The sequence below is a fragment of the Macaca mulatta genome, chromosome 6, assembly GCF_049350105.2.
Source record: "Macaca mulatta isolate MMU2019108-1 chromosome 6, T2T-MMU8v2.0, whole genome shotgun sequence".
Taxonomy (NCBI): Eukaryota; Metazoa; Chordata; class Mammalia; order Primates; family Cercopithecidae; genus Macaca; species Macaca mulatta.
This window is the reverse complement of record NC_133411.1, coordinates 124,825,812-124,838,817: the sequence shown is the minus strand read 5'-3', so window position 1 is coordinate 124,838,817 and position 13,006 is coordinate 124,825,812. Positions and strand designations below refer to the sequence as shown.

Genomic DNA, 13,006 nt, shown 5'->3' with positions numbered 1-13,006 from the left:
TAGTTAGATTAATCAGGTTCTTACTTCTAAATGCAGTACACACTGTGCTGGGTGGTAAGTTTCCTAGGAGATAAGAAATCAAGAGGCTAGGATGAGAGGAAGTGACAGTAATGTCAAAGACAACTAAAGTTGAATCAATACAAGTAAAATTCAAAACCAGAAGCAGGTACACTTGTCTCAATTATTAAATTAGAAGCCTTGAGTTAACAGAAACATTTTTAAGTATGTATTGGACATTTAAGGACAGCATGATATAACCTTTTAGGAAACCCAAGTTAAGTGTTCCACATGATAAAAAGTAACTTATGACCATGGATTCCCTGTTATCCAGAGTATTTCTCATCCATCATACACATTAAAATACAGAAAATTCTAGGTTTCTCTGACTGATTCATGTTTGAGAACAAACTGTTTTCATGGAAGCTATTAGTTTAAAAGTATTTATTTGTAATATTTGGCAATATTCTTATTCATTTTAAAATAGAAAAATCGATTAGCTGAATTAGGTATATTTGAAAAACAGACTTCAGTATTGTAATAGTAAAATAAAAAATGTAATCTAATTTTTATGCACATTCACACAAAGGAATACTCTATAGTCATTAAAAAGAATAACCTTGTCCTAGACGTGTTTATATGCAAAGTTTTTGAACATACTGAGAACCAGCAACATGCAAATGAGCAAATAAGCATAATCTCATAAATAAAAATTTCAAGGTTGTATGTTAGTCAGCACATATACTTCATATGTTAGTCTATACAAACAATTTTCTAGAAGGATACACAAGAAATTGGGTAGAAGGACTAAAGTTGAGAGATTCTTATTTTACATTTTATACTTCCCTGTAATGTTGGAATTTTTACCATTAATATATTACCTTTATATAAAATTCCCTTTCAAAATTTTTAAGAGAGAAAAAAAGATTTCATATCTTTAAAAAATAATTCTTTAGGTTAGATTTATAGCTAACATAGGTGGCAATTAATTCACCTAATCCAATTAATCAAAATTAGAAAACTTTTACCATAAACTGATTAAACAGCATATATTTTAATCATATAGTCAAAACTTAGAAATGTCTATGAAATGCTTTACTTACAATCCTCCTTCTAGGAAATTACAAACATTTTCATCTCTCTTAGATACCAAATGGAAAGTCTCCCTGATGATTTGCTGTTGTGTATCTTCACTCTGAGGAAGAATAATTCATATATATTAGGACGGAGGGTATAGGTTTAATAGCATTTTAAGAATTTTTAAAATCAAAGGTAGTAATATGTATCTGGAAAATCCATCTAAGAGAGGGGTCCTTGGAGAAGTGACTTAAATTACACCTTACAGAAGCAAAACCCAACACTTTTTGATGAAAAAGAAAAGAAAAAACCAAGTATTTATATTTACCACTATAATAAAAGTAACATATTTCTAAGTTTCAAAAACCAACAAGAAAAAATATTAGATGAATTACACACACTGGTAAAAGGGAAACTAGATGTTAGTCAAAGCTGATTATCTTACGAATGAGTAAACTGAACCAGAAAGGTAAAGTTATAAATAGCATAGCTAATCTATATTTGAATGGAGAAAAGAAATAGAACTATGGAGCTTCCAATTAAGTTTAACCTTTACTAAATACAGACTGAGGTAAGAGTCCATATATCTTACTCATCTTTATATAAGTTGATCTAAAGCCAAGGATTGGCTCAATAAATATTTATTAAGCTGGACTAAGCAATTCATATTCCAGTAAGAGTCAGCGTCCTGACCGGGCACAGTGGCTCATGCCTGTAATCCCAGCACTTTGAGAGGCCTAGGCGGGCGGATCACAAGGTCAGGAGATTGAGACCATCCTGGCCAACATGGTGAAACCCCATCTCTACTGAAAATACAAAAATAGCTGGGTGTGGTGGCGTGTGCCTGTAATCCCAGCTACTCGGGAGGCTGAAGCAGGAGAATCGCTTGAAGCCAGGAGGCAGAGATTACAGTAAGCTAAGATCGCGCCACTGCACTCCAGCCTGGTGACAGAGTGAGACTCCATCTCAAACAAAACAAAACAAAACAAAACAAAACAAAACAAAACAAAACAAAACAAGAGTCAGTTTCCTAAACACTGCAATAGAGAACTGAACAAGATCATGAACACCAATTTCACAGGAAAGGATGTAAATGGTCCACAAAGAAATAAAAAGATACTAAACCTCAGCAGTAATTAAGTGAAATACAAATTAAAACGACGAGATAGTTCCACATGTACCATATTGGCAAAAGTATAAGAATATCATAGTATAAAATGTTGACAAAGATGTAGAGCCAAAGAAACTCTCACCTCACCAGTGGTAGGGTAAACATATAATCACTTGGGGAAACAGTTTTATTAACCAGCACTTTCTCTCCTAGATACTATTCTAAACCATATGAAACCAGTTTTTGAAGATCAAAAACAATTGAGCATTGGCAATTACACAGACAGTTGACCCTTGAACAATGTGGCGGTTAGGGATGCCAATCCCCCATGCATTTGGAAATCTATGTATAAGTTTTGACTCCCCAAAAATGTAACTTAGCTATACTTTTTCTCTTAACAATCTGTCATCGTGACATTTTAAAAGTCAAACCTCTTTCTATAAGCAACAAACCGTCCTTTGCTGGCATTAAATTCTCCAGCTTTAGATCCTTTACCTTCCTTATGCTTTATGTTATCATATAATGACTTCACTTTTTCTCAAATCATATTCTATAGGTATGCCTTTCTTACAGCATTCCTGTGCCCACATAAGAGCTGGATTTTCAATATTAGATAAAAAGGGATTTTGCAAAAGGTGCAAAGTTTTCTCACACATTGGCATAGCTATAGCTACAGATTCATGAATATTCTTTTCTTTTCTTTTTTTTTTTTTAGATGGAGTCTCCCTCTGTTGCCCAGGCTGGATGGAGAACACTGGTGCAATCTCGGTTCACTGCAACCCACCACCAGGGTTCAAGCAATTCTCCTGTCTCAGCCTCCAGAGTAGCTGGGATTACAGGTGCCTGCCACCATGCCCAGCTAATTTTTGTTTCTATTTTATTTTATTTTAATTTATTTCTATTTTATTTTATCAAGACAGAGTTTTTGCTCTGTTGCCCAGGCTGGAGTGTAATGGCATGATCTCACTCACCGCAACCTCCGCCTCCTGGGTTCAAGCGGTTCTCCTGCCTCAGCCTCCCAAGTAGCTGGGATTACAGGCGCCCACCACCATGCCCAGCTAATTTTTGTATTTTTAGTAGAGACGAGGTTTCACCATGTTGGCCAGGCTGGTCTTGAACTTGACCTCAGGTGATCCACCTACCTCAGTCTCCCAAAGGGCTAGGATTACAGGTGTGAGCTACCGCGTCCAGCTATAATTTTTGTATTTGTAGTAGAAACAGGGTTTTGCCATGTTGGCCAAGCTGGTCTTGAACTCCTGACCTCAAGTCATCCGCCTGCCTTGGCCTCCCAAAGTGCTGGGATTACAGGCATAAGCCACTGTGCCTGGCCATGAATTTTATTTTCTTTATGATAGTCCTTTTGCTGGATTCATTTATCTTGAAATAGTGGGCAACCACAGCCACAGACCTCTATCTAAGGTACATATCAAGCAATTTAACTTTTTCTTGTAGTGTCATGACATTTCTCTGCTGCTTGGGAGCACTTCCAACATCACTAGTAGCACGTCAAGGTTTATGATATTATAACAAACATGACAACAAATTACACAGGAATTGGGAGAAAGCACTTTTTACTGTGATGTGCAATTTACTAAAGATACAAACTGCTCACCAGGAGATGATTAGCATCACACAGCATTTTAAGCAGATTCTCAAAACACCTGAATTTACCACAATAGCAACAGAATATTGGAATTACTACAGTAGTACAGTATAAACCACAGTTAATTTTATACATTTATAATTTAATAGTGCATCTTTCCATTTGTTTACAGTTCTCTCCACTGAGAGTAGCACCACGTACTGAGAGTAGCACCACGTACCGAGAGTTAGCACCATGTCCAGTCTCTAAGTGTTTGCATAAATTTTGATACATTTTAACTTTTTATGATGGATTTGTATATATTTTATGGTAGTAAATGATAAAATAAGCTAGTATCTACTGTTTTATGCATTGATGACATACCTCCAAACTTATTTTTTTTATTTCTTTTTTTTTTTTTTTTTTTTTTTTTTGAGACGGGGTCTCGCTCTGTCACCCAGGCTGGAGTGCAGTGGCCGGATCTCAGCTCACTGCAAGCTCCGCCTCCCGGGTTCACGCCATTCTCCTGCCTCAGCCTCCCGAGTAGCTGGGACTACAGGCGCCCGCCACCTCGCCCGGCTAGTTTTTTTTGTACTTTTTAGTAGAGACGGGGTTTCACCGGGTTAGCCAGGATGGTCTCGATCTCCTGACCTTGTGATCCACCCGTCTCGGCCTCCCAAAGTGCTGGGATTACAGGCTTGAGCCACCGCGCCCGGCCCATTTTTTTTTTATTTCTAGGTTATACAATTTGCAAGTGTTTTCAATTTGTCAAAAATCTCCAAAAAATTTCCCAATATACTTACTGAAAAAAAGCTGTGTGTAAGTGGAGCCTTACAAGGGTCAACTGTACATAAAAAAATCTCTTAACCTCTGTACCAGGAGACAAACAGAAGAATGTTCATAAAAGCACTGTTTGTAATAAGAAAAGTTGAAAAGGACCCAAATGTCCACCAGTCACAGAAGGATAAATTACGGAATGGAATTGTACAATGGAATCCTATAAAAAGTAAGTTAAAGAAAGAACTGAACCACGTCCTTAAATATGAATGATTCTCAGTTGTGCACAGTAGTTCACACCTATAATCTCAGCACTTTGGGAGGCCAAGGGGGATCATCACTTGAGCCCAGAAGTTCAAGATCAGCCTGGGCAACACAGCAAGACCCCATCTCAAAAAAACAAGAAAAGAAAAATTTTGGCCTGGTTCAGTGACTCACGTCTGCAATCTCAACACTTTGGGAGACTGAGGTGGGATGATCTCTTGAGTCTAGAAGTTTGAGACCAGCCTGGGCAACATGGCAAAACTCTGCTCTACAACAAATTACCCAGGCATGCTAGTGCATGTCTGTAGTCCCAGCTACTTGGGAGGCTGAGGTAGGAGGATTGCTTGAGCCTGGGAGGTGGAGGTTACAGTGAGCCAAGATCATCCCATCACAATCCAGTCTGGATGACAGAGCAAGACTCTGCCTCCAAAAAATTTTTTTAAATAATAATTTTTAAAAATTCATTCACAATATCATCCCAAACAACAAGAAGTTTTTTTAAAAACTTAGAAATAAATTTAACCAAAGATGTGTAAGCCATGTTACTTCCTTTCTTAAAGATCTCTAGCTTTTATCTGACCTAAATAAAAACTCTCTACCATGCCATAAAACGTTCTCCAATATCTAAGCCAGACTAATCCCTGAAGTTTCATCATCTCTTTCTTCTCCCCCATATAATGTGCTCCAGCCACAATGAACTTCTTACCATTCACCTTCTTCACATTTTCCCACTTCTGTCTGGGAACAACTTCCTCACTCCATTCTCCAGCAACACCCTTTCTAAGACACAGCTAGAACGTTACGACTTCTATGAAGTCTTTCCTGACTCTCAATTAAAAGTAGTCCCTTCTTTCTCCATGTTTCTTTGGTATTGTTTCTATTCCTATCATACACTTATAACAATGTGCTCAAATTTCCTTTGTGGTAGTCTGAATTCCAACACCAGAACCTGAGCTTTGTATTTGAAATGCTCAGCAAAGTGGCTGATGTAGAGTAGCCAAGAAAAGTGTACTGAATAAATAAATTTGTAATCTAGAAGACAAGATCCACATCCCTTTATATTACCCAAAATCTGGGTTACCTTACACACAAAAAAAGAGGCAATAAAGTTAAGGCAGTATGGTATAGAAGTTAAAAGTGCAAGCTGTGTTCTAATTAAGATGGTAAATTAAACACACATCTGCATTTGTTGCCTGCCCAAACCCCAGCTAAAACAATATTAAAGGGTTTTTTCAGTAAAGGCATAAACACACAAGGATGAGGAGAATGGGAAAGGAAGACAAGAACAACAAAATCTTGAAAGCGTTTAAATAAGTGTTAAAGTATTCTCAGAAAATTTAATCCTAAATGGTGAGAGGGAAATCATAAAACTAACTCAATTTGTGTCACAAAATAGGCAAAAACTCATGAATTGGTGCTTTTACATATGTCTGGAAGTGAGGATGAAGAGAGTAGTGTAAAATAAGGACTAAAAGTTTGTTTAAAAAGCAGAAGGATCACTAAATTCCCACTACCATCCCCAAGAAACGTTCTTAATCTTATTACTAGGAATAGATCAAAGGGAGGGTCTTCGGAGAGCAAGTGGTATTGTGGTAGGCAGAAAAATGGTCCACCAAAAAATGACAACACCCTAATCCCCGGAACCTGTAAATATGTGGTTAACATGACAAATGCCTTTGCAGATGTGATTAAGGACTCTGAGATGAAGATATTATCCCAGATTATATAGGTGGGGCTAATTGCATGGCATGGTACTTTAAAATCTGAGAATCTTTCCTGGGCTGTGGTCAGAGGGAGATATGACTACAGAAAAAGAATCAGAGATATGCTATGCAGCTGGCTATGAACATGGAGAATGGAAGCCATAAGCAAGGAATGAGGGTGGCCTCTAGGAGCTGGAAAAGACAAGAGCATAGATTCACCCCTAGAGCCTCCAGAAAGGGATGCAGCTATACCAATACCTTGATTTTAGTCCAGTAAAACCCACGTCTGACTTCTAACCCAAAGAACCATACAACGATAAGTTTGTGTTGTTTTAAGCCACTAAGTCTGTGGTAATTTGTTACAGTAACATAAAATAAATCCAGGGACCACATTGAAAACATGGGGATTATGTAAATGTACAGATACCACCAGATCCTGTCTAATGAGAGTTCTCAGAATACCTAGCGCTAGGCCTTCTTCACCATCTAGGCAGGAGATTGGAACATAACTCTGTAGGAACTCCAACTAGATATAAAGTTAATGATAATGGAGATACCAACTATGACAGAAAACTGTTAGCTGCTCACTAAAATCTAGTTCCCTTACTTCCAGGGCACACAATTTCACCCTCCCCTGAATTTAGGTGGAGCCATACAACACAGTTCTGGCCAGTGGAATGTGGCTGGTAGTCTGTGGTATGCCAGACCTGGCATGAAAGTCTATTGGGTGTATCTCTTCCTAATTCTGCATTTGGTGACGTCATGTTGGTAGCCTGAACTTGGTCACGGCGAAGTATTTATACCACAAAGATCAGCAAATGCTACAAATCAGAGCTTTTTTCCTCCCAGATGATCAGGTTGTTAAAAATATACTATTCAAGCCTCACTCATGAAAATTCCTGCAAAATCTTCCATGCTAACTAGATGTAGAAGTTCCTTTGTCCCCTTCTCAAGAATGATTTAAAAAAAAAAAAAGGCCCACATGAAAGGTTCCAGTTGACCAAGAACACCAACGCTGGACTTTATGTAAGTGAGAAACAAACTTTTATTATGTTAAGTCACGAAGATTTGGGGAGTTGTAGTTACAACAATTCCAATTCCTACACTACTTAAATTGCCTAGCTTGATTACCTCAAGTAAAGATCGCATAGGCAACCTCTAATCATGGATTTAGAGCTTCCAATCAGCTTTCAGTACTCTATCCTTAGAAAGGAGCAGTCAATCAAGGATTATTGGACAGTTGAAGACAACTCTAATATAGGTGCAGCAAACCACCATGGCACATGTATACCTATGTAACAAACCTTCCTATTCTGCACATGTATCCCAGAACTTAAACTATAATAAAAAATAAAAATTAAAAAAAATAAATTTTTTTAAAAAGTTAAACATAAAATAAGGGAAAAAGCAACTCAGAGGAAACAAACCAAGTAAAGAGAAGAAAATTTAAAAATATATATCATTAATATGAAAGGTAAGAAAAGATAATGCAACTATAAAATAACAGTATATAATAAAAGAGTGAAATTCAGAAATAAAGAAGCTCATGGGAATTCAAAATATAAGGAGAAATTTTAAAAATTCAGTAGAAAACTGGAAAATAAAGTTGAGAAAATAGAGCCAAAGGGCACAAAGATAGAAAACGAAAGAGAAAGAATAAGAAATGTAGAAGAGTCCAGAGAAATTCAGAAAAACTGAAAAAAGGAGACTTGAGAACAGGAAATGAAGAAATGTTTCCAGTAGAGGACAAAAGTTTCTACAATCAAAGGACCCATCAAATACCCAGCACAATAAATGAAAACAGACCCATGGCAAGGGTCTGTGAAACTGTAGAAACTCTGCCCCAAAAACAGGAATCTGCAACTTTTTAGAAGGTATAAATGATCACACATGAAAGATAAGTAATCAGAACTGCTTCAGACTTTTAGATAGCAACGCTGGAAACTAAAAGGTAATGGAGCATATAATCAAAGTTCTGAGAAAAAATTCAAACCTAAACTTTTATATGCAGTCAATGTGGAGTCATAAGAATTTTGGGGCATGCATGCCAGGTCACAAAAAATCTACTTCCCATGACCTTTTCTCAAGAAATTACTGGAGGGTATTACTGGCTCCTCCATGGCAAGATAATAAACAAAGAAATGAAGCAACAGGAGGTCCAACACAGGAAACAAGCAAAACGAATCCTCTAAAATAATAAAGATCCCTGCATGACTGCCTTACAACTGGTCTGGATTGGTCCTCGTCAAAAGGCTCCAGAAAAGACTTAAAATTTAAGAACATAAAACGGAGAAAAGATGCGTAAGATTTAGACAACTGGCAAAGATGTAAATTAGTGATAAGCGCATTAAACACTACATCAAAAGAAAAGGTAATTACAACCTTTAAGGAAAACAAAGTGTCAGGAAAGAAAAAACAGTACAGTTTACAACATGGCTCGGCTGAAGAAAGTGTTTACATAATAAATTAATGTAAACATCAAAACACTGATCTAACCAAAATTATGAAATAACTATGAGAGGACTGGGAATTAGTTGTGGAGGAGAGTACAGCCAAATAATCAATTTTAATAGCAGAATAAATCACGTCTACAAATAATAAGTCAGGCTGTAAAACAAGTACATTATTTAGACACATGTACATAAACACTGAAAGCAGCTAAAAGTAGTTATTGTGGAAAGGGAGAAATGAAGCAATGTTATTTTTCATAATAAACTTTATGGAACTATTAGATTCTTTAACCAATACGTATGTATAACTTGAAGAAACAAACTAAAAGGGAAAGAGAAGAGTAAATAATCTGCAACCAGATATATGGGTTTATTCCTGGATGTACTCTTTGTTAACTGTGTGACTTTGGGCAAGTTACTTATCTTCTCTGTGCCTGAGTTTTCCTCATTTGTAGCAAAGAGAAACCAATAGCATCTACCTCATGGTGGTGTTGTGAGAACTGAGTTCATACACTTACTTTATACATATATGTACATACTCATAGAATGATATCTGGCACATAATAAGCATGCATTAACACTGACTTATTTTTAAGTACTACCTCTGGACCTTATCTGAAAAGTCAGTTCTAGAATTCTAAGGACAATAAAATCTTATAGGAAGTTTTCTTTTAAGGAATGTTATCTTTCTGCATTATATTACTGCTTATCAAGGAAGAGGTCAACTGTGCTAACCTTTAACTATGTTTCATTATATTGACAGTGAAAGAATTTCTCATAGGAACTTCAACTGCTGCCACTTGGAATCTTCTTAGAATGCTGGCAATACTCAATGAAGAAAATCAGTAGGGTGGTTACCAGAGACTGGTGGTGGGAATAAAAAGAGGAATGGGGAAAGCAAAAATGTTGATCAAAGGGTACAAAGTTTCAGTTAGACTGGAGGAATAAGTTTTTGTGATCTACTGAACTGCATGACTGCAGTTAATAATAATGTATATTTAAAACTTCCAAAATAATGTATTTTTAACATTCTCCCCACAAAGAAATAACAAGTTGATGAGATGACAGATACGTTGCTGGGTGCGGTGGCTCACGTTTGTAATCCCAGCACTTTGGGAGGCCAAGGCCTAGGATCACTTGAAGCCAAGAATTTCATACCATCCTAGGCTACAAAGTAAGACCCCATCTAAACAAAACAAAACGTTTCAAAAACTTAGTTGAGCATGGTGGCGGGCACCTGGAGTCCTGGCTACCAAGGAGGCCAAGCCAAAAGGATCCCTTGAAGCCCTTGAAAAGGTTGAGGCTGCAGTGAGCTAATGATCACACCACTGCCTGTCAGCCTGGGCATCAGGGCACTCCAGCCTGGAAGAGAGAGCAAGATGATATCTCTTTAAAAAAAAAAAAAAAAAAAAGATGCTGGATATATTAACTAGCTTGATTGAATCCTTTTATAATGTGTACATAGATCAAAACATCACACTGTACCCCATTAATACGCACAATTATTATGTCAATTAAAAATGAATTTAAAAAATAGGAAAGAATGCCTTAAAATTTTAATCAAACATCCAAAGGCTAAAGCTAAACTTAAATAAGTATCTGCTGACATAAAACTATTTCCCTTATTTAACTTAACAGCTTTCATTAAGGAGCCTAGAACTTACTTCAGGCTGATCAGATTTCCTAACAGTATAGTTTCACAACAGAAGTCAAAAGAGCTATATTTCAGTTGGTCACAACTCCTAGATTACATCAGTCTAAAGACAACTACAGTTACAAAAAGGCAAAAACTTTTATTATTTTAATATTTAATTCATTAATGAAAAACAAAAATAAACTTTACAAAATCAGAAACCCACTAATAATGTTTTCTCTTTTCCTATGTTTCCCTCCTGTCCTTATGCATATATCACAAAGGCAACTTTAAAACTTCCCTCTAATCATATCAATATGTCATTATCCTCATCATTCTTTTAAAAATTTAGGAAAGTGTTTTCTTAAAATGCATTCGTTCACTCTGGTAGATGTTAAAATATAGAGGATTACCAAGATCAAAGACAAACAGCGTATGATCTAATACAAGAAGTAAAACATAAGATATCATTATTTTGAACTTATAGTTTTGTATTTTGCCTTTTTTATATTTCAAAAAAAGAAACAGAATTCCTCATAATCAACTAGGCGCAGTGGCTCACGCCTATAATCCCAGCACTTTGGGAGGCCAAGGTGGGAGGATCGCTTGAGGCCAGGAGTTCCAGACAAGCCTGGGCAACATGGTGAAACTCCATCTCTACAAAAAAATACAAAAATTAGCTGGGCATGGTGATGCACGCCTGTAGTCCCAGTTACTGAGGAGGGTGAAGTGGGAGGATCACCTGAGCCCAGGAAGATCAAGGCTGCGAGTGAGCTGTGATCATACCACTGGACTCCAGCCTAGGTGGCTGTGAGGTCCTGGTTGAATAAAAATATTAAAATAGGACTGGCTCACACCTGTAATCCCTGTACTTTGGGAGGCCAAGGCAAGAAGATCATTTGAGGTCAGGAGTTCAAGACTGCCCTGATCAACATGGTGAAACCCCATCTCTACTAAAAATACAAAAAAAGTGGCCAGGCGTGGTGGTGTATGCCTGTAGTCCCAGCTACTCGGGAGACTGAGGCAGGAGAATCGCTTGAACCTGGGAGGTGGAGGTTGCAGTGAGCTGAGATTGCGCCACTGCTCTCCAGCCTGGGTTACAGAGTGAAACTCCGTCTCAAAAAAAAAAAAAAAAAAACAAAACAAAAAACACACACACATCTATATATAGAGAGAGAGAAAGTAACTTTTCATAATAAAAGGTACAGGGCAATTTCTGACATAATAATAGCACAAATAACATACTGTAAGAAGTCAAGAGGAACAATGATTTTGAGCAGCAATATTGTCATCTTCAAAGAAAAGTGACAGATACTGAGGAAGGGCCTTAAAGAATAGGTAGAATTCAAAAATATAGAGAATGGGGAGTATGAAGTTACATGAAGGGCAGAAGTAAAAATGTGGACAAAATCACAGAATCAAGAAAATATATGAAGAATAATAAGTTTATGTTGCACTTAAAAAAAAGAGATGTCTGAGGACAAAGCCTCAGAGCACTCCAAACATTTAGGAATCATGAAAAAGAGAAGACCCTAGCAAAGAAAATTCAGTTAGTGTGTTTTTTGCCAATGCCTCTCCTAAGTGAGAAGTCTGGCTGGAGACTCTGTACATGGGCAGGCCTAACTTCAGCCAGAGTGTACAAAGAACCAGCAATCAGGATGGCAGGATTCTTAAATCCCAAACAAGAAGAGACTAGGGCACCTACAATAGTAACTTAATTAGAACTCTCCAAGATACCTCATTAAATTTCTTCAGAGAAGAATTCTCTCATATTTTCTCTTACAATGTATAAAAAATGCTTATCACACACAAAAAAGTACTAAATAAATGGCAGGTATAATTAACCCCCTAAACCACCATCAACCATTCTGCTTTGGTTTGAATGTATCCCCCAAAGTTCATGTGTTGGAAATTTAATCTCCAATGCAACAGTGTTAAAAGGTAAGACCTTTAAAAGGTGATAAGGTCATGAGAGCTCTGCTCTCATGAATGAATGAAGGTCATTATTACAGTAGTGGGTTTGTTATCAAAGCGAGTTTGCTCCCACATTTGCCCACATGTGCATACCATGTGATGCCTTCCACCATGTTATGATGCAGCAGGAAGGCCCTCACCACATGTGGCTCCCTGACCTTGGACTTCCCAGCCTCCAGAACCATGAACCAAATAAATTTCTGTTCACTATAAATTATCCAGTCTCAAGTATTCTGTTATAGAAGCACAAAATGAACTAAGACACATATTAAAATGTTTCCCAGTTTCAGGGGCAAACACTCTATTACTGAAATAACAAAAAGCTGAGAAGGTGACAGACTGAGTTTGAAATATTTAGAGGGTCAACCATGGTGGCAGCTGGAAGGTCTAAGAACTCCAAGAACAAGATAAAATTTGGGAGGAAAACTTGGGGTAAAG

General features: G+C 37.2%; 1 protein-coding gene across 5 annotated transcripts in view; it reads right to left on the bottom strand.

The window, feature by feature from the left end:
• AP3S1 (adaptor related protein complex 3 subunit sigma 1) overlaps positions 1-13,006 on the bottom strand; it is a 158,330-nt gene that overhangs the window by 133,578 nt on the left and 11,746 nt on the right. For all 5 annotated transcript variants that reach the window (XM_028849668.2, XM_015140612.3, XM_001086177.5 and 2 more), the window contains exon 2: positions 1,101-1,192. In XM_028849668.2, the coding sequence (XP_028705501.1) occupies positions 1,101-1,192 (92 nt within the window). The remainder of the gene's footprint in view (positions 1-1,100; positions 1,193-13,006) is intronic.